This window comes from Chlorocebus sabaeus, chromosome 23 (assembly GCF_047675955.1).
Source record: "Chlorocebus sabaeus isolate Y175 chromosome 23, mChlSab1.0.hap1, whole genome shotgun sequence".
Taxonomy (NCBI): domain Eukaryota; kingdom Metazoa; phylum Chordata; class Mammalia; order Primates; family Cercopithecidae; genus Chlorocebus; species Chlorocebus sabaeus.
This window is the reverse complement of record NC_132926.1, coordinates 53,725,043-53,751,494: the sequence shown is the minus strand read 5'-3', so window position 1 is coordinate 53,751,494 and position 26,452 is coordinate 53,725,043. Positions and strand designations below refer to the sequence as shown.

General features: G+C 37.4%; 1 protein-coding gene across 1 annotated transcript in view; it reads right to left on the bottom strand.

Moving 5' to 3' along the window:
• Nucleotides 1-1,000: 1,000 nt before the first annotated feature.
• FBN2 (fibrillin 2) overlaps nt 1,001-26,452 on the bottom strand; it is a 276,282-nt gene continuing 250,830 nt past the window's right edge. The window contains exons 56-65 of the mRNA XM_008014309.3: nt 23,253-23,378; nt 21,721-21,927; nt 20,613-20,738; nt 17,777-17,899; nt 16,342-16,458; nt 15,614-15,742; nt 13,777-13,896; nt 5,672-5,903; nt 3,986-4,157; nt 1,001-2,069 (exon numbers count right to left, since the gene is read on the bottom strand). Coding sequence (XP_008012500.3) covers nt 1,695-2,069; nt 3,986-4,157; nt 5,672-5,903; nt 13,777-13,896; nt 15,614-15,742; nt 16,342-16,458; nt 17,777-17,899; nt 20,613-20,738; nt 21,721-21,927; nt 23,253-23,378 — 1,727 coding nt within the window. The 3' untranslated portion in view covers nt 1,001-1,694. The remainder of the gene's footprint in view (nt 2,070-3,985; nt 4,158-5,671; nt 5,904-13,776; nt 13,897-15,613; nt 15,743-16,341; nt 16,459-17,776; nt 17,900-20,612; nt 20,739-21,720; nt 21,928-23,252; nt 23,379-26,452) is intronic.

Sequence of the window (26,452 nt, the reverse complement as noted above, 5' to 3'; positions counted from 1 at the left end):
CACAGATTTGCCAGCATTCCTTTATTTTCCTGTGTGTCTGGCTCTCTGTCTGTTACTTTAATACAGGTTCCCACAGGCAAAGCTCCCAGCCCCTCTCACAAATACAACAGGGGTTGTGGTCTCATAAAATTTTCAGCCAGAAAATTACCCCAAAATAAGCTTTATTGCAAGAAAAGTGTCATATTTGATACATAGACCTACAAAAACAAACAAAACCAAAAACCATAAGCTTTTCCTCACAAACTCTTGATTACAAATTTACACTGTTCCTTTTATTTTTTAGTTAAAAAAAAAAAAAACAATAAAACCTCAAAACACTGGGTATGACTGGTTAGTCGTCTTTGGTCAGCACAGGTTTGAGAGGAACAACCGGGAGTCTGCGTGTGCTTTGGCCATTTCACATATGAGGTTTGGTCACTGGTCCAGGGGAACAGGTTCTTGGGTTGAGAAGAATAATGGATACGTACTCTTAATAGCACATCCTGGTACAATGTCTTTTTAAATGACTAAAGCAAACTAAACATCAATTCATTGTACAAACATCTTTCATACACAATAGGCTATAAAACGAGGCATATGGTGTATAACTACAGTATTAATGAGAATTCTAAAAACAAAAAATGGGTTTAAAACAACAACAACAACAACATATATTCCTTGGCTGCATTGCATGATTTGTTTGCACATATGGCAATCCTGAAATAACTTGAACATAATAAATGCACCATTGTCTAAGACAGCACGAAACACTACAGAACGCCAGGTGTTCCCTTTCAAAGGAACGGCAGTTCTTCAGCTGCCTACAGTACCATGAGTACGCAGCGCACCCTGGGTAAGAATGAGGTGTTGTGGGTAGCACATGTGGTTCCTTGAGGTTATGAGAAGGAAATACAGTACGGTTTGGCCTGCAATGCTAATGGTCTCACAAGCAGTCAAGGTATTTTGCTACAGTGGTTGTGCTTCATCTTCTGTTGCCTGGTGTGTCTGGTGATGTGAAATGTTGTCACAAATGAGCTGCTTTGGCTTCGATCTACGTTATAAAGGATCTAATGACATTCATGTCTTTTAAATTACTGATTACACTGCCCATTCAGCTCTGTGTGGCTTTCTTTAAAATCATCAGGTGTGTATTAGCTGGATGACTGGCAGAAAACCAAAGGAAACATCTCTTGTATCTATTGGATTTTTAAAAAGCACCTCTAAAAGAAATAGCTCAAATTTATAAATCTAAAGAAAAACAAGTGAGTTTCCCTTTTTGTTTACATAGTTTGTTCATTTCTCCATATATTACTGCATTAAAAATAAATAAACATCTATATTTTTTTAATTAGCAACTATAGCAAAATACCCAAAGTGTTACAGACTGCTAACAGGAAAAAAAAAAAGCTCACATTATTTTTGTGCATTTAGTGCCATATGCTGATATCTTGAACATTTAGGTTTCTTTTAATATATTTTAAAATGAAGTTATATAAAAAATACAGTAACCACGGTCGCCTTTGTGCTCAAATCTTTGGCCATACCAGAGTCTAAATTATCCCTCCCTGTGAGGGTCAACATTCAAAGTCTAAGTCAGGGAGGAAAGAAACAGAGTTATTATTATTTTTCCTCTTTAAAATTAGTCCTTGACTTTTCAAATGCTTCTGCAGACTGGCTGTGCTAGGATTTGAGCCTGGGCCCAAGTCTGTGAAGGGTTAATAGAGCTGAATCTGCAGCCTCATTCTGAGAGCCTCCCCAAGCTCCCCTAGGAGGTAGTCATCCTCATTGCTCTCTTCCAGTTTCTTAAGCTCCTTCTTCTTATAGAGAGGGACGCTAGTGATTTCCAGTGTGTACGTGCCGGGCATGAGCTTCTTCTTGGCCGTATGCAAGTAGCTGAGCCCATTTCTTTGGTGGATGCGGAAGACGCCATCATCATTCCCTTGAGAGATGACATAACGGATGTGGTTGTTGAGGGGCTGGATGGCAGGCCTTAGCTCCAGGATGTGCTCCTTAGAGCCGAGGTGGGAGAGGTTGAACTTCATGTTGACGGGGCTGTCCATGTCAACACTCTCTAGGCTGATCTGTTCAACCTGGAGGAAGAGCAGGAAATGATTTGGGACAAGCTTCTACAGCACAAGCAGAGGACTAGAAAGAGATCAGCTGCAGGGGTTTTGGTCACAAGGACAGGCTGTGGCTTTCCACTCCCGCTTTCTGCACTCTCCTTACCAGCAGTGGCTGTGAAAGAGGCTATTGTACATTTTTGTCAGTTGGAAGAAAAGGCCAATTCCATCGAGAATGCCCTGTAAATCTTTATGACTTCTCACTCAGCCTTAACGAGGTAATTAAAGTTACAGGACTGGGCCTACAGAGTGTTCACATTTCAAGATTTTTTGATGAGTTTATGAAATATTGTGCTAAATAATAATTTTTATAAAAGAAAATTTAGGTAATGATTTTTCTTTTTTTTCTGAAGTCAAAATGAGAAGTACTGCTGTTGGGCATCAGCAGGGACTCTGCCCAGGGGAATCTTCTGGCTAAAGGCTGGGCTTTGATTTGTAAGGTAAGTGAATGATGAGTGAGTTTACTGGGAGCTATCAGAGGTACACAGAGTGAGTGATCTGCAGAGTTCTCAGGGCTCCGGTTCGAACCAGCATCTTTGCTAAAAGCCAGTGGGGCAGGGCCCAGATAAACCAAGTCTGACTTTTGCTCAGAGGGTTGGGAGGGGTACAAATGATATTTAAGTAAGATAGGATAAAAACCACAGTGCTTTGATTGGGTACCTGCTAAGTAAGAGCTTGGCAATGGTGACCCAGAAGTGCCCATCAGTGTTCAGGCAGGATTATATCCTAGTACCCCAATGGGAAAGTTTATAAGCGGAACTTCTGGATTTGTAGTTTGGGAACTTGATGAATATCTCAACTGTCATACTTAAACATCAGTTGGGTATCTTAGTCTACTTAAGGTAAATGTAACACTGACTTATTTATTATTATAAAATAGCATCATAAACTTTTTGGCTAGAGAAGTCAGGTCATATAGACAAAGTTTCTGAGGCCCATAAAACTGAAGCAAGTTGTCCAATTCAAACAGTCAGCGAGTTGTTGATTAGGTTTTTTGGTGGGGTAATTTCTCAGTCATATTAACTGCAAAGAGTGGTGAGTGATGACCTCATGCTGTCTCAGATCTTTGGGAAAATCATCAAGATCTCTAGATATGAGATATTCATCATTGACAGGAACTGAACACATGGGTTATATATGTCAGGCATTGTTCCAGGCAGTTCACGTGTTTCAATTCAATTAACCCTTCCATCAGCCTTCAGAGGTAAGTATTATTCCCACTTTACAGGTGAAAAAACTGAGGTTGAGAGAAGTTAAATAAACACACCCTATGTAACAGAGGTAATAGATAGGGAGGGCCAGGGAATTATGTTCAAAACCAGGTAGTTTGCAGCCCACCCCTTTAAACACTGCCAAAATGCCATTAGGGAAAGGAAATATCAGTGGCAGGCAATTTCCAACTTCAGTTCCTTAAAGAATACAAGTGATTTGGAAGACAAAAGTTTTTAATGCAGGAACGGCTGTCTTATAAATAAATCAAAGAATATGAGACCTACTTGGTTTCCCTAGTGAAAATTAAAATCAGTCTTGTATGCTATGCATTTATAAAATAGAACTGAACAAATTAAAAATAATTTCATTTTTTGAATCATGCAAAAATAGCTCTTTCCTAGATGGACATACCCTCCCACATAAATCAAAAACTACAACAAAAGAAAATGCTCTGAAACTGTGAATCTTAAAGTCTCTTCTCCCAAGCTTTGTGTTTTGATCTAATAATTCAATCACTTTAATGTACCTGTCTTTTCCATACTGGGTCCATTAATTTATCCATTAAATTCAAGGTATGATTAACTGGAATGAGGCTGAAAACGACATGAACTACACTGTTTACATGACTCCATATGGATAAAATTTTGTGGCAACACAAAGTGGGATGTACTCACAGCAGTGGGATCAGGTTCATGAATACTTCTCTTCTGCCTGCTGTCTTTCTTAGAATAGCCATTGATTTTGCACTCGTAGCATGCTTCTGGGGACAGAGCATTTTCCTCATCGACCTCTGTATCCAGTGACAGGTACTGCCCCTTGTTGAATCCCATTCCTGAGACACAGTGGCTATTTGCAAAAAGCAAAGTATTGTTAGATTTTATCACTGACTTTGACCATAGTTTTCCAGTGGTAGAGCAGATTCTTCAGAAACACGAAACCAAAAGAGCAAACTCTAAACTCATAAACATAAAACCCTAACACTCTTTGCAATTCTTTTTCTTTTAGAGACAAGGTCTTGCTCTGTTCCCCAAGCTGTAGTACAGTGGCACGATCTTGCTCACTGCAGCCTCGAACTTCTGGGCTCAAGAGCTCCTCCTGCCTCAGCCTCCAAATTAGCAGGGACAATAGGCACACACCACCACATCCAACTAATTTTTTTAAATTTTAATGTTTTGTTGAGATAGGGTCTTGCTATGTTGCCCTGGCTGGTCTCCAACTTCTGCCTTCAAGCGATCCTCTTACCTCAGACTCCCAAAGTACTGGGATTACAGGGATTAGCCACCATCCCCTATAATTCTTTAACACACAATAGATGAAATTTTCCCTTATTTTGACACAGCAAAATTCTTCTGAGGGTAAGCCCCGTGCTTCCCCAATTTTCAATCCTAATTAGACTGAAGTACTGAGCATAATGAACTCCAGAAGGTAAAAGCAAGGTATGAATTTCCAAAGAGAACACTAAGAGAGGTTCCATTGTTTCAGGGGCCTGAAGCCTGTATTTGCTGCTTGTAACAAAGCTCCCTGCTTTAAAAACTGAGATCTCTGAACTTGTATTTTGGTTAGTGAGTCAGTGAATTGGCTCTAAATGACCTTTGTCTAGACCAAGCCTTTTGTTTTAAGTATTGTCATACACTATTGTTGGACAGACTTGGTCCATTCCTTTTAGTCCCTGCCTTGCACAATGCTCCTTTCAAAGAAGGCAACCTGGACTGACCTCTAAATGCCCATCTTCTTTCTCACTGAGCACCACGGCCTTCCTGGGAGGATGCAAATGGCCAGCACCTAGGCCACAGCCCATGGAACTTGAGACAGTGTGCCTAGTTGGAGGGAAGCCTGTCTTGTGGGCCGGGCCTGTGCTGAGTGGCACCACATCAAACTAGGCACCATCCTCTCTCTGTGCAACAGAAAATCCACACGAGCAAAGAAAGGGACAAACTCCTTCCTCAGGGATCACTGTGCTAGCACCTTCCAGAAATTGTAGAAGAACCTGCGGCAAGGCCATTTCCACTTCTACCTCACAGCCCAGGTATCCATGGCAACATGTGAGCCGGATTTTTAAACATCTGCTTGTCTCTGGCCTTGGGTCAGATTGAATCAATGCAGGCCCTTAATAACAGGAGCAAAGAGTGATATTTACATACAAATTCAAGTTTTATGCTCATCGCAAAGGAAGTAATCCTATACCCTGAGCGCAGTCCGTGTGTGCTTTCTTGGTGTTTATCTGCATACCCTAAGAGCTCTAATCAATGCTTCTGCGGCTTGGCTTTTAGACACTGTACTCTTCCCTGCAGTGGTGGGTGGCCTGAACTCACTCAGGAACCATGTGTTCCTCTGGGTGGTGAGGCTGAAGGCCGCCTTACCCTTGTCCCACTCGGTAGTACCCAGGGGGGCAGCCACAAAGGTAGCCCCCCTCCGTGTTGGAGCAGCCATAATTGCAGGGGTTCTTGGAGGATGAGCACTCATTCACGTCGTGGCAGGCACTGGAGAACTGGTCGAAGGAGAAACCTGAGGGGCAGGCGCACTTGTAACTCCCCAGGGTATTGTAGCAGGAAGCAGAGCCACAGGCATTGGGATTGGAGCATTCATTCTCATCTAGTGAAACAAAGAAAGAAACTCTTACATGGGGAAGCAGGCAAGAGCAAAATGTGAACAAGTCTGGAGTCTCAAGTGCCTGTGATTTTATGGCAGAAATAACTCTAACACGGTATTTTATTTTATTCTGACGACTGATTTGCAAAGCGTATTAATGAAAATAATTCCCCTAAATTGTGGCTTTAAAAAACCCTTGCTTTGCTCTTTTCTGTTTGTACTGTTTCTAAATATGTCTGCAGCCCTTGGGGACAGATATTTGCAGTTTGCCTAGTGAATAACTCTTCTATTCTCTTAACAGAAGGTTACTTCAAAAGCCTATATCTCAGGCAAATCCTTAGAGATAGAGAGAAAATGAGTTGCCAGGGCCTGCCGGTGGGGGAGAAATGGGAAATGACCGCTCTTGGATACCGTGTGTTTTTTGGAGGTGATGAGGATGTTCTGAAACGGGTAGTATCAATGACTGCGTACCTTTGTGAGAATCTACAAACCCATTTACCTGTACACTTTAAAAGGGAGAAGTTTATGATATATCAATTTTAAAAAATCCCCGTAAGTATTTGTATCCATTCCCCCAGCAATTCCCCAAACCTTCATTATATAGGAGGAGAAAGCATAATAAAAAAAAATGCATAAACCCTAAATGAAAACAATGGAAATCAACACTATTTAATTAAATCAATTGAACTAACAACTAGTTCAGTTTAAAATGCTTGAGAACCCACTGGGTGCAGACTGCGCCTTCTGAGGCAGGTTTGCATCCAGCTATCAGCCAGCACATAGCTTTTCCTCGCTTAATGACTAACATTATACTATAAATACCTGGTAGCAGGATAATTATGGGTTATACTTTCAATTGCTATTATCATTTTTACAAAATCAAAGTCTGATTATGCTTTCAACTTCGGAGATTATAATTTTGCCTTAACTGTCTGGTTGATATACAGCATGCGGCCTGACCTCTTTGGGCTTTTTTTATAATCCAAATTTCACCCTGGGAACAAATCACATCTGTTCCATGGAATTCTTTCAATTCTTGTGACTCCATGTGGAGCAAAGAGTGTCTGTTTACCTAATATGTGACAAGCATATATTTCAGCCGACGTAGGGAAATAGGCCCATGTGCAAGCAGGCGTGCGCGGAGGACCCAGGACCTAGTGGGGAAGCCAGGGATCTGCAGCAGCTCAGTGAGATCCGGAGGATGCACACGGGCTCTCAGTGAAGACGCCTCCCATACAGGAAATTAAACTTTGTTAAGTACAGGACAGAAGTTACTCAAAGGCTAGATGTTATTAGGTACATTTTTGTATCATGATTCTGATAGTCTCAGAATTAAAGGAGACCACTAAATGTAGGTTTCTTAATCACTGAATATAAAAGATGTTGATTATCTAATATGTGAAAATTCTTAGCCTTTATGGCAGGGGAGGAATGCAGAAACAATAAATAAATTCTCAGTAACTTGGCTACATATGATGTAACTGTAACTGCTATTTTATTTCTATATACAAGAGACTTGGAATTCTGCCACAAAGGCTCATCTGCTTTTATAATTAGATCTGACATTCCTAGGCAGTGTTTCTCTCCTAACAAGGAATCTAAATTAGATTACAATTTAATAAAATGATCCTGCCATGAATATACCATTAGACATTGTGTTAGGAAGAAAAATTACCACGCAAAAATAATTAACTGAATAAATTACATTTAAACATATCACTTACAAGAATATTTAAAAATATGTAACATTTTTGCAAGCACCATGATATCTCATATTTATATTCTATAAATGTGTATCATGATTAAAATTTACAGACTTAAATAAATATATTCCTGTCTCACACATACTTTGAACTGATTCAAGCCTCACTAAGTTTAGTGAGTGAATTATTATGTGATTATTGTAATTCAAACTATGTGTGAATTATTGAGAACAGGCTATAGAAGCAACTGGAAGTTACTAATACTAAAACACAAAGTCTTCATATTTGAAGACATAATTTTTCTTCATATGCAAATGTTAATATTTACATATTTCCAATTCTGAATAATTGTATTGGAATAACACTAATGCTTATAAATAGTTGAGAATGTTCCCTACATCTGTATACTCTATCTACCAGAATGTTGTAAATTCTCTGTGACAACTGGCAGGAAACTCCCTGAAGTGTTAGTTTGAACTGAAAGCTTTTTTCAGCATTAACACTTTCAAAGAACTTTCATTCTTCATCAACTGGTGGTAGGTTTAGTAACATAATAGGTTTACAATTTTGCCGGTTTAAACTATCTGATGCATTGACTAACAGTGTTGACCACTGACAAGGAGACCTGAGGAAATCTGTCTGAAATGCTTCCTTCTGTATTCCCCCATCAATCACATGAATGGCTGAAGATACTCACACAAGTCACAAGTAGTGACAGATAAAAAATGTTTGTGGCTTGCATTTCTCTGATGGCCAGTGATGATGAGCATTTTTTCATGTGTCTGTTGGCTGTATGAATGTCTTCTTTTGAGAAATGTCTGTTCATATCCTTTGCCCACTTTTTGATGGGGTTGTTTGTTTTTTTCTTGTAAATTTGTTTGAGTTCTTTGTAGGTTCTGGATATTAGCCCTTTGTCAGATGAGTAGATTGCAAAAATTTTCTCCCATTCTGTAGGTTGCCTGTTCACTCTGATGGTAGTTTCTTTTGCTGTGCAGAAGCTCTTTAGTTTAATGAGATCCCATTTGTCAATTTTGGCTTTTGCTGCCGTTGCTTTTGGTAAACTAGTTCAACCATTATGGAAAACAGTATGGCGATTCCTCAAGGATCTAGAACTAGATGTACCATATGACCCAGCCATCCCATTACTGGGTATATACCCAAAGGATTATAAATTATGCTGCTATAAAGACACATGCACACGTATGTTTATTGCAGCACTATTCACAATAGCAAAGACTTGGAATCAACCCAAATGTCCATCAGTGACAGATTGGATTAAGAAAATGTGGCACATATACACCATGGAATACTATGCAGCCATAAAAAAGGATGAGTTTGTGTCCTTTGTAGGGACATGGATGCAGCTGGAAACCATCATTCTTAGCAAACTATCACAAGAACAGAAAACCAAACACCGCATGTTCTCACTCATAGGTGGGAACTGAACAATGAGATCACTTGGACTCGGGAAGGGGAACATCACACACCGGGGCCTATCATGGGGAGGGGGGAGGGGGGAGGGATTGCATTGGGAGTTATACCTGATGTAAATGACGAGTTGATGGGTGCAGCACACCAACATGGCACAAGTATACATATGTAGCAAACCTGCACGTTGTGCACATGTACCCTACAACTTAAAGTATAATAATAATAAATAAATTTAAAAAAAGAAAAAAGAAAAAAAAATGTTTGTGGCTTTTTAATTTGCGTTTTGTACTAATTCTTTTTCTTTTGCTAACTTGTTGCTTTTATTAGTTTCCTGAAGGGGTATTTCACCCTATTTCTGCCATATATTTGAGTTAAAAATCCAGTGGGCTTACGTGAATTCAAGGGAAGAAAGTCAGCAATTTTATCAGAGACAAGCTGGATTCTTCAACGCTGCCCAGAAGAATCTAGAATCTGTTGAAATAAATCCCTGATGTGTCGTACCCAGGCACCTGCTGCATAGAGGTACCCATTTTAGTAGAACAAGCTTACAAATTAATACCTGCAATTAGGGATATCTGCTCATGTATTTTTAGTTTTAGACTCATCTTTGAAACCATTTATTCCTCTGCTCATGGAGTTTCTCCTGATTAGAAGGAGGCTTCTGGCTGGACTCCAGTGCGAGCTGCTCTGGGGGTGACTACCTTGTCAAAGTGCCCACCCCAGGATTTCATAAAGGGGAATTGGGATACACCATACCATCTTGATTTTAAGTCAGACTATTTTAAACAGAGCTTCCACATTTAGTAGAAATCTGTGCAGCTAGTTTTGTGCTACATGTTTAGAAACAAAAACTTCAGGAAACTGAAAAACTTTGAAATTAAATTGGCACTCTATGCATGTTCCTATTTCTACTTATGTTCTCCTTTAAAAAAATTCTGTTTAAGCTGTCACAATATGAAATACTAGAGAATAATTCTTTTGGATTAAGGTCTATGGAATTAACCAAGAAGTCCATGGTATTTACTAAAGTGGTGGGCTTCATAGTTTATAAATATTGCAATATAATAAAATTGTTTTATATATTTTATTTATTTATTTAAATTTTACTTTAAGTTCCGGGATACATGTGCAGAATGTGCAGGCTGGTTACACAGCTGTAAGTGTGCCATGGTGCTATGCTGCACCTATTGACCCATCCTCCAGGTTCCCTCCCCTTGCCCCCCACCCCCTAAAAGGCCCCGCCACGTGCTTATTCCCTTCCTTTCTCTGTGTCTATGTGTTCTCACTGTTTAACTCCCACTTATGAGTAAGAACATGTGGTGTTTGGTTTTCTGTTCCTGTGTTAGTTTGCTGAGGATAACAGTTTCCAGATTCATCCATGTCCCTGCAAAGGACATACTCTCATTCCTTTTTATGGCTGCATAGTATTCCATGGTGTATATGTACCACATTTTCTTTATCCAGTCTATCATGGATGGGCATTTGAGTTGGTTCCAAGACTTTGCTATTGTAAATAGTGCTGCAATAGACATACATGTGCATATGTCTTCATAGTAGAATGATTTATATTCCTGTGGGTATATACCCAGTAATGGGACTGCTAGGTCAAATGGTATTTCTGGTTCTAGATCCTTGAGGAATCACCACACTGTCTTCAACAATGGTTGAACTAATTTCCATTCCCACCAACAGTATAAAAGTTTTCCTGTTTCTCCACAGCCTCACCAGCATCTATTGTTTCTTAACTTTTTAATAATTGCCATTCTGACTGGCATGAGATGGCATCTCATTGTGGTTTTGATTTGCATTTCTCTAATAATCAGTGATGTTGAGCTTTTCTTCATATGTTTGTTGGCCGCATAAATGTCCTTTTTTGAGAAGTGTCTGTTCATATCCTTTGCCCACTTTTTGATGGGGTTGTATGTATTTTTCTCACAAATGTGTTTAAGTTCCTTGCAGATTCTGGATATTAGACCTGTGTCAGAAAGTTCCTTGCAGATTCTGGATATTAGACCTGTGTCAGATGGGTAGATTGCAAACATTTTCTTCCATTCTATAGGTTGCCTGTTCACTCTGATGATAGTTCTTTTGCTGTGTAGAAGCTCTTTAGTTCTTTGAAACCAATGAGAACAAACAGACAATGTACCAGAATCTCTGGGCCACAGCTAAAGTAGTGTTTAGGGGAAATTTATAGCACTAAATGCCCACATCAGAAGGCTAGAAAGATCTCAAGTCGACACCCTAACGTCATAATTAAAAGAGTGAGAGAAGCAAGAGCAAGCTAATCCAAAAGCTAACAGAAGACAAGAAATAACTAAGAGCAGAATTGAAAGATAGAGAGATATGGAAAACCCTCCAAAAAAATCATGAATCCAGGAGCTAGCTATTTGAAAAAAATAACAAAATAGACCACTAACCAGACTAATAAAGAACAGAGAAGAATCAAATAGACACAATAAAAAAAATGATAAAGGGGATATCACCACTGATCCCACTGAAATACAGACTACCATCAGAGAATACTCTAAACATCTTTATGCAAATAAACTAGGAAATCTAGAAGAAATGGATAATTTCCCAGACACATACACCCTCTCAAGACTAAACCAGGAAGAAGTCGAATCCCCAAATAGACCAATAACAAGTTCTAAATTTGAGGCAGTAATGAATAGCCTAACAACCAAAAAAAAAAGCTCAGGACCAGATGGATTCAAAGTATACAATAACTCCAAAGTAACCAAAACAGCATGGTACTGGTACCAAAGCAGACATATAGACCAATGGCACAGAACAGAGACCTCAGAAGTAAAACCACACATCTACAACCATCTGATCTTTGACAAATCTGACAAAAACAAACAATGGGGAAAGGATCTCCTATTCAGTAAATGGTGCTGGGAAAGCTGGCTAGCCATATGCAGAGAACTAAAACTGGACCCCTTCCTTACACCTTATACAAAAATTAACTCAATATGGATTAAAGACTAAAAGTAAAACCCCAAAGCATAAAAACTCTAGAAGAGGCCGGGCATGAGGCCGGGCTCATGCTTGTAATCCTAGCACTTTGGGAGGCTCAGGCAGGTGGATCACCTGAGGTCAGGAGTTCAAGACCAGCCTGGCCAATGTGGTGAAATCCCGTCTCTACTAAAAATACAAAAAATTAGCTGGGAATTGTGGCAGACTCCTGTAATCCCAGCTATTCAGGAGGCTGAGGCAGGAAAATCACTTGAACCCCAGGAGGCGAAGGCTGTAGTGAGCTGAGATCATGCCACTGCATTTCAGCCTGGGCAACAGGGCGAGATTCCATCTTTAAAAAAAAAAAAAAAAAAAAAAAAAATTCCCAGAAGAAAACCTTGGCAATACCATTCAGGACATAGGCATGGGCAAAGACTTCATGATGAAAACATCAAAAGCAATTGCAATAAAGCCAAAATTGACAACTGGGATCTAATTAAATTAAAGAGCTTCTGCACAGCAAAATAAACTATCATCAGAGTGAATAGGCAACCTATAGAATGTTTTACATTATTTTAATAGCTATGTAAAAAATAATGTTCCTGATATTCTAAAGACTTTGCCTTTGTTTATGAATCAATAAATCTGGGGATAAGGAGTTCTGCAATACTCTTTTTTCTATGAAGAGGAAAAAAAGTGAATTAAATTTATAAAGTTATTTTGATTGACTGCCTAATTGGTAATTTTAATAATTTTTTGAAATTGTCTTGTCTTTAACTTTTGATCACTTACTGGTTTCTGCATTTCCTCCTATGAGTGTATATTCATGGTGTGGTAAAGCGTCTGTCTTTGACCTGGCATAATTTTCTCTCCATTGAAATTTATCTTGATTTTTTTGTTCTTAATTCACTAAGCTGTCATTAGAAATTTCTTTTGAGAAGACCACAAATGATACAATAAGACTAATTTATCTAGTGGATCACAATAATTCAATATGTGAATAACCTGGGGAGTAATTTGAATTACTACACAGAAACAGGAAGCACCCTGGTATTTCTCTGAAGGACCCCAGTGCCCCTTTCTGCTCAGTTATGCCAGCATCTAGCGTCAAAATGTGTTGGTTGGAGGGTCTGTGAAGGGCATTCAAATGGAGCAAAGAGATTAAGCATATGCTAAGTAAGTCAGCTAGCTATTCAAGTAGAGAATAATGTTCTCTTTGATCTATCGCTCCTTAAAAGGAGAATTTCAGTGACTATTATCAATGCAAGGAACAGAGCTAAGAGCCCATGTATTTTATTTTACAAACACTTCTGTCTAGAGTTGCCAACAGCATTTGTTATAAGTAGGTACTTTTTGACCTTAAACACTTCCCATCCTTTATTAAATCTATGTGACAGGAGAGCACACATGGACTGTCCTCATTCAGTTGACATGAATTCCTTTAAATTCGTATGAGGGGAATGGATGGGAAATCTAAAGATACCAAATTACAGACAAAAAAGTGGCTGACCTTGGCAAACAAAGATGGTGATTCTTAACATCATCTTCAGAAACTTAAAATTAGCAGAAATTTAAAATGAAGAAACCTCTAGTTAACATTTATGTACTTAAAAACAAACTTTTTCTTGTAGATTTTTTCAAACATACACACTAGCAGAATGAGTCCCTATGCATCAGTCTTAAGGCCTGGTTTTAAAGTCTAAAATTCAAAGGCTATACTGAAACCTCAACCCTCACAATTTGTTCATCTTATTCAGAGACACTTTCAGGAAGAAAAGTGCACTCACCGACACACTGATTCCACTGGTAGTGCTGGATGTAGCCTTGGGGGCAGCCACATCTGTAGCCACCCAGGATGTTCTGGCAACCGTGTTGGCATCTGTGGTTCCCATCACATTCATCAACATCTGCAAAAACAAGCCCGGCAAAACGTTCATGTCACTTTCTTCTACTATTTTTAAATGCACTCCAAATGAAACCTGGGGTAACTGTTATCACGGGAACAAACATACAAGACGTGACACACAGAGAGTCTGTCATTTTTCCAGGTCACATGATTATTCGTCAGTGGTGGTGCGAGGAACAGTTCTGAGATAAGAGACCACCTCATTCTTCTGCTCTCCACCAGACCACGGCACGTCAGTGCTCTAAGCAACATCTGAATTTCAGCAAGTCAACCACAGCAACCACAAATGTTGTGCTTTTTGAACTAATTAACTGCATATGGTATGATTTATTTGGTAAATCATATATATAAAAATATATTTGCATTGCATATTTCAGTAAGTTTGAAAGTGACTGAGATATAATGCTCATTTTGGGGAGGATAGAAGCATTACAGAGATACCTAAAAAGTATAATTATATTGCACGTAAAAATTTTTATTACCATTCAAGATTAATTAGATGCAAATCCCTCTTAAGTATTTAAATATGTTATTTTTAGACAAGATGTGGTGTATCATACATGTGGAATAATTTCTTTGTTTATTTATGCATGCTCTTTTGGAATGACAACCGAATCTTTGAAATCTATCCATAAAGAGTAAAATAAAATTGGCATGTCTGAGGTGTGTAACAAATTTACATGGATAATTAATAAATGGTATCTTATGGGGATGGTCACAGGCTGAACTCGCATGTGGCAAACAGCTGTAGGTTCAGAATACTTTCAATGTGTCAATGATTTAATAAAATATTAAAATTGACATTTTAAACACTGAATTTTTCTTTGCTGAAAATGAGATACATATAAAAGTCCCACAAGACTTACAGAGAGCAAATTAAATACTTTAAATATACTTCTAGAGATCCAAATCATATATTTCTAAGAATAGTTAATGTTAAAAGGGTGATTAAAATCAAGAAAACTATAAATTGCAATACGATCTAAGAATGTAAGGAAAATAAATATAGTCTCATAATCCTGGCATGGGTGTTTTATAAGACACTAATCCTAATACATTTTTCTTGTCATACACCAGTACTTGCAATATAAATAGTGAAGAACTATATGAAATTTTCTTAACTGCAAGCATGTTCTTATTTTGTTCCCACTTAAATGTTCCCTTGGATTTTACAGGAAATAGCTATTGCAGAGGAGACCAAGGTCCACTGTAGGAAAGTGAAGGAGTGAAGCAGGAGCTTGAGCCATAAAAAAAATAGAAACAGCCATCATTTCACCCTAGCATGTTCACTACATTTGTTCAATTCTCTATGATGACAGATTCTTTTGATATTTAATTCTTATACATTTAAGAATCATGGAACAAAGGTCAACTATTATTTTTTTTCTGGTATGCTTGTACACTACTGCAAACCATATTAGACACAGAATTCTTTTTCAACTCAATTCTTTATCAGATCCATGATTAGTCAACAGTTACTTTAAAAGTCAATTCGTAATCACAGAATTTTTGTTTCACTGCATCTAGTTTCCCTCTGTCCCCAAAATGATACATAGAAATTTATGACCAGGAATCAGTTGCTGGGTCCTATTTTGTTCAATACTATTTTTTTTTCTTTTTTTTGAGATTATCCTAATTTCTCATTGAGTGTCTTGGAAGTTAAAAATATATATGGTTTACTGTTACTAGACTAAGAATTTTTGAGCAAATCAACTAACCTTCACAGTTCAGTCCGGTGGCATCAAGGGAGAACCCTCTTTGGCATTCGCAGCTGAAACTGCCTGGAGTGTTTTGACAGATTCCCTTCGCTCCACAAAGCGAAGGCTGAGACCCACATTCGTTGTTGTCTGGCAAAGCATCAAGAAGCAGAGCATCAAACTTTCCAATTATGACATGTCTTAAATTTCATGTGAAGTAAAAAGCAATATATGAAAACCTAAATTTCATGATGTGAAAATGGCATTTTAGGAAAATTTATACCAAAATTCACTATCATATTAAAGACAAAAGTGGTAAGAAACAGTGTATTTCATGAAGTTTGAGATGAGAGCATATTTTGGGGTGATTGAGGGCACACTGACGGAAAGTTCCTTAACATGTGTCTTCTAAAATAAAAGCTCAGTGTGTTTGTTAACATGTTCTAAATTACAGGGAGCCTTCAATCATACTTTGTCTGAACACCATGGTTATATTGAGAATGTGATATAAAGGCACTGCTTGAAATATGGCTACTGTGCATGTGCTTGGACTACAAAGGCCTATTTTTCCCCCTTTGGATATTGTTCTTGAAAATATCTATATTATGAGCAACTTCTTTAGACCACTCATTATGGGGTACTGGTTATGAATATAAGTACCAGGACATTCTTCTGTTTATAATTTTAAATACAATTTTTATGTATTTACTGGAAGTTTGTAAAATTTCCCATTTGTAATTTTGTCTTACCGATACAAGCAGTGTGATGCTGTGTGAAACCTGGTGGACATTTACAGGTAAACCCCCCCAGGGTGTTGACACAGAGGAACTGGCAGTTATGCTGTTTGGTTTGACATTCATCAAGGTCTGAAATTAGAGAGAAGCCATTGAAAACCACAGTAGATTATCTGGCTATGTTTCCTTTCTTGTGAAGTCACAGGAGATGCACATGCTCCATTAGAAGCATTTTGTCTACATTTTTGCTGGAAGCTTCGTAGATTTCCACAGGCATATGGAAAACAGTTTCTTTTTACATATTTAAGCAGAATAAATATTATGGGCTAGGATGATAGGGCAAGTAAGGCAATATGTAAGATAAGAAACTGAATGGCAGAATAATAGCAATTTCCATGAAATGTTCTCAAAGCTACTATCCAAAGGTTACAATTCTTGCATTGAATGCAGTATAGTACATGGCTGATTACTTATTCCTGTTAAAGGAAGAATTAAATAAAAATGAAACAGAATCTAGAAACTGATGAAGGTCCTAACACAAACGCTAAGAGTTTCCACATTCAGATGAAAACATGGGCATTAATATTAGAGGAAGCAAAATACAGCATCTGTAATTCTAGCCATAAATGGTGTTGATATTTGGACTCTACTAATAAAAAAACTCAAAATTTGATTTTGGCTATACTAAAACTTAATTTGGAAACTATATTTAAAATAAATGTACCACATAAGATGTAGGCAAGACTAATTCATTATTTTACAGTTTAAAAAATGCTTTAGTCATACTCATTTATAAACAATGTACAACACGGACCCATATCAGTTCATTAAACAGATCCAAGCAGTGCTTGCTATTATTTTATTTTTTTGATATGCCTTGGAAATAAAACCTCATTTTATTGAGAATAAACTATATTTTAAAAATTTCTGCAGTCCATTAATTTCATTCTGATGAGGCTTACTATAAAATCAAATACATGAGTGTAGTATTGAAGCTATTTCAGTGATCTAATTTAGCTGGATAAATAATTACTTTTGATATTACCTAAGCAAAAAACTTAAATTTACCTATTTATTTTCACTTTTTCACAGTAAACCCATAATAAAGGTAGCTTAGAAAAACAAAAGCTTAGATAAGCAACCACAACAAAAATTTTGTTTCAGTGATTTGTTTCGATCTCTTCTCACACCAAAATTTTTGTTATATTTTATTTTTTAATATTTGTGTAGTTTTCTATAAGAAGCAAACTGTTTTAACTTGGGTTTTAATCCTCTCTGCCTCCTGCAATGAGCCTATTGGTAGAGTTTTTCTTTGAGCAATAACACGGCCACTAGGAAGGTACCTTTTAATGAAGGTGATGCACATAGCATAATCCCTGATAAGCTAATATTTACACTTGAAAGAAAAGATACAGACAAGGGTCACAATTGTCAGAGACTCTTCACTCACCTTTGCATGTCTTTCCATCCTCTTGCAGGACATACCCCCTCGGACATGAACACTGATAACTCCCCTCGGTGTTCTTGCAGATGAAGTTGCATGGTTTCGGGGACTGGGAGCATTCATCAAGGTCTAAGTAAAAGTGATGCAAAGATTAAATTACTGGTTAAAAAAACAACTGGACTCTTTCCTCCTTTCATATTCTCACTTCATTCTTTTTGTTTTTCCTCTTCAACTTAAAGTGGAATATAGCCAGAAAGAAATGATATACAGAATGATTTTCTCTAAAGTAATATATAGGTTTACTTTGTAAATCAATCTACGGATCTTGGGTAAATATTATGATGTCTAGACAACTGTCTGGGTTCAAAATTACTAAATTCTTTAGATTAATACACTTTGGTTTACAACCTGAGAATCATAAACTTAGTAAGAGTTTCTCTATGTTTGACACATGGATGTGGCACAAGTTCTCTTAAACTCTCTTTACGGAGGCTCCCTTAAGCATCTTGTGGGATCACAGATGGTGCTGGAAAGTTTCCACTTTCCCCTTCAGATTCAGTCCTCACCCTGGTCCACCCTGCTCTCAGGCCCAGGAATCGGAGCTCTACGGACTCCATCCAGAGGCTCTCCCTTGCCCTCTTCTTCTGTCTGGCCCTTATTTCCTCAATTCCCTCCCTGCAAGATAGGCTCAGACTGGCTGAGTCCCTGGATCAGCTGTCACAGGTCCTCTCAAGGCACTCTTCTGAGCACAACTTTCTTTTTTCGGGTTCCAAAAACCTCTGCCTCTTTTTTTTTGGCCCAGCGGTAGTACAGCTCCAGCACACAGCACTATGCCTCCTGGCTTTTGTATACGCTGCTCACACGTGTATAGACAGTCCTTTTGTTAGACCCTCCTTGAATTGTCCTCCTTGAAATGTGCCATCTCTTTCCTACTCAGACTCTGAGTGATAGCAGACAATCTCCATTTCCTCCACATAACATATGATGTTGATGTTCACAGAATGCTGAATGCTCATGATTAATGGTCTATTCTCTATTACTCATCCTCTTCTGTTTCAAAGAAGTCAGCTGGGTTTTCTTAACCTTTTAATGCCAGGTGTATTTGTTATTGACATAGGTAATTTGATAGAATATCAAGTAAGCTAATGAAATATAAAGGAGAAAATTTTTTCTTTAATAAAAATGAAGTTGAATACTTTGGTGTTGCAGGAAGTCAGGGACCCCAAACAGAGGGACTGGCTGAAGCCATGGCAGAAGAATATACATTGTGAAGATCTCATGGACATTTATTAGTTCCCCAAATTAACACTTTTATAATTTCTTATGCCTGTCTTTACTGCAGTCTCTGAACATAAATTGCGAAGATTTCATGGACACTTATCACTTCTGCAATCAATACTCTTGTGATTTCCTATGCCTGCCTTTACTTTAATCTCTTCATCCTGTCATCTTCGTAAGCTGAGGATGTATGTCGCCTCAGGACCCTGTGATGATTGCGTTAACTGCACAAATTGTTTAAACAATATGAAATCTGGGCACCTTAAAAAAAGAACAGTATAACAGCAATGTTCAGGGAACAAGGGAGATAACCATTAGGTATGGCCGCCTGAGAGCTGGGCGGAACAGAGCAATATTTCTCTTCTTTCAAAAGCAAATAGGAGAAATATTGCTGAATTCTTTTTCTCGGCAAGGAACATCCCTGAGAAAGAGAATATGTTCCTGGGGGAGGTCTCTAACATGGCCACTCTGGGGACGTCTGTCTTTTACGATTGCAGATAAGGGATGAAATAAGCCCCAGTCTCCTGTAGTGCTCCCAGGCCTATTAGGACAAGGACATTTCCACCTAATAAATTTTGGTCAGACCGGTTGTCTGCTCTCAAACCCTGTCTCCTGTTAAGATGTTATCAATGACAATGCGTGCCTGAAACTTCATTAGCAGTTTTAATTTTGCCCCGGTCCTGTGATCTTGCCCTGCCTCCATTTGCCTTGTAATATTTTATTACCTTGTGAAGCATGTGATCTCTGTGACCCACACCCTATTTGTGCACTCCCTCCCCTTTCGAAAATCTTTAATAAAAACATGCTGGCTTTGCAGCTTGGGGGGCATCACGGAAGCTATCAACATGTGCTGTCTCCCCCGGACACCCAGCTTTAAAAATTCCTCTCTTTGTACTCTTTCCCTTTATTTCTCAGACCAGCCGACACTTAGGGAAATAGAAAAGAACCCAAGTTGAATTATCCGGGGTGGGTTCCCCCAATACTTTGGAAAGACTCAACAAAAGTCTTAAGTCCTTTCTGCCCCACGATGGTCATAAATTGGTGTGAGTGAGACAATAACAAATTGAATAAGAAAAATAAATTGTAAAACGGTAGAAGGATTCTGTACTGAGAATGCTCCGCAGCTGGAAATTTTATTTAGGTAATGCTTACTTGGTATACTTTATGCAAAAATATAGCAAAGAGAAACACGGAAAACATTCTCTTAACATACACATATTCATAAGAAAAAGCCCTTTTCCTTCATTCAAAGAGTGACAAACAAATGTGCACTTTCAATTTTAAATTAAAATATAAAATGTTGAAAGTACATATTTGTAATTTTTGTTTCCCTGATTGAATAGACTTTTTTTTGGATGACATAAACAATTCTACATCCTACATCATTGGACAAAGGCCAAGTGCTGTGTGATTAAGAAGCACATTATCGAGGGGATGGCATCATTTTAATAAAATGTATATTCCAAAGTTCCATAATAAAGACACTTACTGATAATGAGTGCCTTGTAGGAAACAGTAGTTGATTAGCCCCCAAATCCCCAGACATAGAGGTGCCCATCCTTACCTATACAAGACGTTCCACTGATGTCTGTGGTGTAGCCAACCTTGCAGAAGCATCGGAATGAGCCCATGGTGTTGATGCACTGACCATTGGTGCAGAGGTTTGGCATTACCTTACATTCATCAATATCTGTGGACCAAAAACAATCAGGAGTTAACATATATGCAAGGGTAAAACTGGTCAGAATTGAAGAGAAATTAAGAAATGGAGATGAGATAACTGCAAACATCTGTAATAGCACCGGAGCACCTGTTCATCATTCAGGTGAACAGCAACATGGATGTGACAGAAAAATAATCTCAAGTGATGGGAAGAGATAAAGGAAGGCTCTAGTGAAAGCCCTGTTTAAGACTACCCGTTTTGCAATCTAAGCATGAATTATTTTGGGGGGAATCTAGAAAGCTACCCCTTCAAAGTCCAACTAGTTTGGAATTTGTGATAATTTCCCTTGGATTGGCCTCAAATTCACATTTGCAATAGACTCTGAAGAAAAGCTTTGTGAAGAAAGGCTTTGGTTAGCAAAGTTGTCATGCACAAGGTTGGGAATTCATACAGTAAATGGAGGAAAGTCGTATGTTTTTAGGACATTAATATATCAGTTGGTTGTACAAGGAATGCAAAGGACTAATCAGTTATGAGACTTGCTAGTCTGTAAAGAAACTGCAGATAGAATAAGTCCCTCTGTGCATTCAAATAAGCAATATTTATTTAAATAAGGCAAGTATAATTTGGGTGTTACAAGCATGGCCTTTGGGTCAGACTGATGTGTTCCATTCCTGGGTCCATCCCTTAAAAAGTGTGTGATCTTGGGAAAATTACTTAATGTTACCTTAGCTTTGTGCTTCATTTTCCTCCTCTGTTAAGATGGGAGTAATACATTCTACCCCTTAGGTCTGATAGGAAGATTAACTCTTAAAATCTCTAAAGCATTAGCAAAGATTATTCTTTCTATATACATATATATGAAAATACACATCAAATTTAAATATCAAAGTATAAACATTTTAGCTATTCTTTTTACTGTATCAATTTTTCACTTTTACTTCACATTTATCTGAATTCATAAAATTTAATGTGTTGATTATATAAATAAATTTCCTCATCTCCTTACCTCTTCCATCAGTTGTATATCCTGGGCCATGAGGACATATCTTTTTGTACTGGGCAGTTCCAGGAAGTGGGCAAAGCTCACACTGGTGGCCCCAGCCTCGCCCACCATCACAGCAGCATTCTGACTTAGTGACGAGATTGCGACTGCTGGATGCCATTTGACATATTGTCTGCAATACCTCTGCAAAGCAGAGTCCCTGCCGATTGTCTGAAATGGCAAAGTAGAAAGAGTTAAGGATGCGGAACTGACATTTCATTATGCTGGCTTTCAAATTAAGCAGGGCAGTCAAGAATTTCCTCCTTAGGAATAATTAAGACAGCTTAATGATTACAAAGTTTTGCTGATAGTTAAGTTCATAACATATTCTTTCACTACAGACTACAGTTTATTAAATTTGACAAAAAGTGATACTATAATTTAGAAACAGATAAATTTTTTCCTCTAATCCATTGCCAACTAAATGATAGTGAACTACCATTTCTGTAGAATAGAAGGGAAAGGAAAATCAAATTAAATTATTTTCCTTTAAATAAGCAAATGAGTGCCAGGATTAGTTTCTGGAAAGCAAATTCTAGACTATATTTTATGAGCTTGGTACTTATTCAATCTGATATCTCATATTTTCTACATCTGAGAGACTGTTCAAACACTTGGACTGAGTAGATTTTTTAAAAATACAAACATTTTTTCTGACATAAAAGTCAATTAAATCTTTAATATAGTTTTATAAACAATCCTAGCAAAACTGTTAGTAACATGAACAGAAAATTACACTTTATATGTAGGTTACTTTTCCTATTTCCTAAAAGACTGAAGTGAGTAAAAGTATAGATTGGACATAACAATAAACAAAAAAATGTTTTCTTGATCAAAAATTTCTTAGAATTTGAAGCATATGACATCGTTCAGAAAAAAATCTGATATAGTTGAAATACTCCTAAATCAAGTGATGAGTCAGTTTACTGCTCTTATTTCTTTGTTTACCTTGAATTTTACTATAGCACACTTTTTACAGCTGCCATAATTAACTACAATGATTTATAATGCATGCATTTTAGCATTAAAATACAATATAATGTCTGAGACTCGTATTTCCCATAAAAAGTTTTGTAAAACATTTTTTTCTGTACCACAATATAAAAATTAACCTTCCCTGAATTTTGGAAATATGGCATTTATTTTGCATTAATTGTGGCAGAACTTACCTCATATTGCAAATATTTTCTTTGGGAATTAAGTCGTCCTCTGATGTAAGTTTTACTGAAGCCAAATTTTCCAAAGAGCTTAATTAATCTTAATTTTGGAAAGACTATTTAAGATTGTTATTTACATTACACATAGATGTGCATATAACACACACATGTACAAATATATCATTTTAATAGCTGTGCACCTTTAGGAAGAAGCATGTGGATTATTAAGATTGGGGGATTTGTTTAGCAGACAAGAATATATATGTGGAGCTCTTCTGTGATGACAACACGAATAGATGTTTTATCTACCAAGTATAATATATTTGGATGTCAACTTACCAAGGCACTCAGTGCCTGAAGAACTTGACTGGAATCCTTCATTACACTCGCACCTATAGCTTCCAATAATGTTAACACAACGTCCGTTTTCACAGATTCCTGGCTTGGTCCTGCATTCGTTTTCATCTTTAGGAAAACAAACAATATGAATAATGAGAAAACTGTAAAATTATAATTTACAAGCTATCTTCTAATGGGTTATATCTTATTTAACACTTCTTTGCCAAAATACTAATATGATGAGATTAAAAATGGTAATGTGTGAATATTAATTTATTTTTAGCTTTACTTCATCCTTCTAGGTGGGTTCTTTCTTAAGATAACGTTTTCTTCTTCTTTCTTTTCTTTATCCTCTGCAGAGGAGGGATGGTGTTAATATACAGAATTGGAAATTGGCCTCCAAAAGGGATAGAATTGCCCTGAGACACGAGGCAAGGATGGGAACTCTGGGGAAAAGAATTCAGTTTCTGTGATATTGGAGAAAGGGTGGGGAGAGGGGTGGTGGGTGTTGGGTAGGGATGATGAGTAGAGTAAAAGCCACACAGGCCAGGAATAAAGGACAAGCTCCTAAATTGGTTTTGAGTAAAATCACAGGAACAACTGTGGTCTGTGAGGGTAGTTAATGGGACAGGAAATTTAAGTAATACTGCTCTTTTGGTTGGTGACAAATAAACCTACTTCAACAAAATTGTTTTTGTTAAAATTCTCTATATCCTTACTTTTTGGGCTTTTTTGATGTTTTGTAAATTTTGTTTGAGGTTTTTTCAAAGCTATGTTGTTAGAAGCGTAAGAGAGCACATGACAATTATGCCTTTTTGATAATTTGCTCCTTTCATGTTTATACTTAAACACTTTTTAAATTTACTGCCACTTATATTTGCATGCACTTTGCCTTTATTAGCATTTGCCTTGAATATTTTTATTTTCAACCTATCTCAGATTTCAATTGTGGTACTACAATTCTATTAAAGAGAACCTAGCTGAATTTTTAAAAACACATTTATCTTTTAACCGGCAATTTAAACCACTTACGTCTGTCATGATCACTGATGTGTTTAGAGTCTTACCTGCCATTTTGTATTGTTTTATATTTATTGTGTGATTGTCCTCTTCCTATGCCCTCCTTTTCCCTCTGAACTCATATTTGGAAGTTACAGTCTTCCTTCTATTCTTACAGTGGAAACCACTGAACAACTTCAATACACATTCTTAATGAATAATTTTCTATCAATGCCAAGAAGTATCTGTTTTGAAAGCTCTGGGCTACAGTAAGCACTTTTGCATAAATTTTCTTATCTCTGCTCTCTCTCTGAACCACCCGCCATGTTGATGTTATCTAGAAGTTTTGGTTTGTTAGATTTTTAGTGTGCCATCAGCGTCTGTTTAAATTAATGAGGCTTACTGGTTTCTTGGCTGACCATTGTTCCATTTACATTTTTGCTTCCTCTTGAATTAATTAAAAAAATTAGCATATGTAGTTCAGTAATTATTTAAAAGGGGTATACGTATTCTAAAACAGATTTCCAACCATGTCTTCTTTTGTTTTCATACTTGATTTGAATACAGAATTTTAGTTCAAAATTATTTTCCCTTAGAATGCTTTCAAAATATTGCTTATTTATTTATTTATTTATTTATTTATTTTAACCCAGTGTTACTGTTCAGTTTTAGGAAATCTGGTTTTTCTCTCTGGAAGTTTTAAGGATTTTCATTTTCTTCTTAGTGTTTTGAAATTCACCATGATGTGCCTCCTGCGATTTATTTTCCTCTTTGAGAAAAAACCCACTTACTTCAGAAATTTAAAGATATATACGAAAGTAATGAGTTATGAATTAAAGTTTTTTAGTTTATTATTTCTAGAATCTGAGGGTGCAAGGTCTGTTGCCTTGATCTAATCCTATCCTTAATGTAATTCACCCTGATTTTGAATTATATTTGATTTGTCTGAATGATTTTTTTTCAAAAAGGGCTCTTGAACTAAAAGCATTCTTGGAAGAACTCAGGATATACTGCCTGAGTTCTTCCAAGTTTGATTATGTATAATAAAGCTTCTGCTGCAGTACCTAATTTGTGCTTCAAATTCTTAGATTAATTTTGCTTTATTGACATTGGCATTAAGAATTACTGAGAAGAGGTTGAAAAAAAAGGCCTGATTTTTTTTTTTTTCTGTTGAAATTTGTAACTTCAATAGGGTATATCTTGGAGTGATGTTGCTCTATCTAAATAATGTTGATTTCCAGCATTGTACTTTCTACTCTTTGATAATTTGTGGGCTGCATCAGGATTGCCAATTACTGACCTTTCCATTGTCCATCACTCTTGTCCAATGCGCCCCTACTTCTACCTACTCTATGCCCAATCCAGTGCAGCATGACAGGCTAGAGGAAAACAGGCCTCATTTTAATGAGACTCAAGACTCAAGACTTAAATCTCAAATGGGTACGTGATCCTCCCTCAACAATCCTGCTATGCTTCTTAGTATCTTCACACTCCCATTTTCTAAAATGACACTACACCCACTCAGACACATCAGACATCTCTCCTCTGTGAACCACCTGGCTGTACCCTCACTTTCAACCCTTTGTCCTCTTCCAACAGCTAAACTATCTTTGTTTTTTCTCCAAGGCCAGCTCTTATACTGGTACTCTAGATTGCCTTCCCAGATTTCACAATACTCCCTTTTCAAGGAATCATTCCCTCAGCATAAATTCTCTAGTAACTTTCATCTTGAAACAATACAAAGAACTCTCTTATTCACTGATTACCCCTCTAGCTACTGCCATATGTATTGATTCCTTTTCAGAACAAAATTTCTGGAAGAATGATCTATGACGATAAATTCCGCTTCCTTATCACTGATTGTTTCCTTAATGTTGTGTGCTCCACTGAAACTTCCTGAAGAAATCGCCAAATCTAATTACAACTCTATGTTACTCTACATCTTAGTAGCATCATACAAAAATGGCCACTTTAGTTCTCAGGACACCACATGGACATGGAGAACTTCCTATCTTGCTGGCTACTCTTTCTTAGTCTCCTACTATTTTTAGTCACTTTAACTACTGGAACAACCAGAGTCCAGTCTCCTGGGAAGAAGCCCTGCTCCTTCTACTCTCCAGGATCTCTCTCTTGGTGTTCTCAGACAATCCTATAATTTTTCAAACACTATTTGCTAGCAATTTACATCTATGGCTCATGAA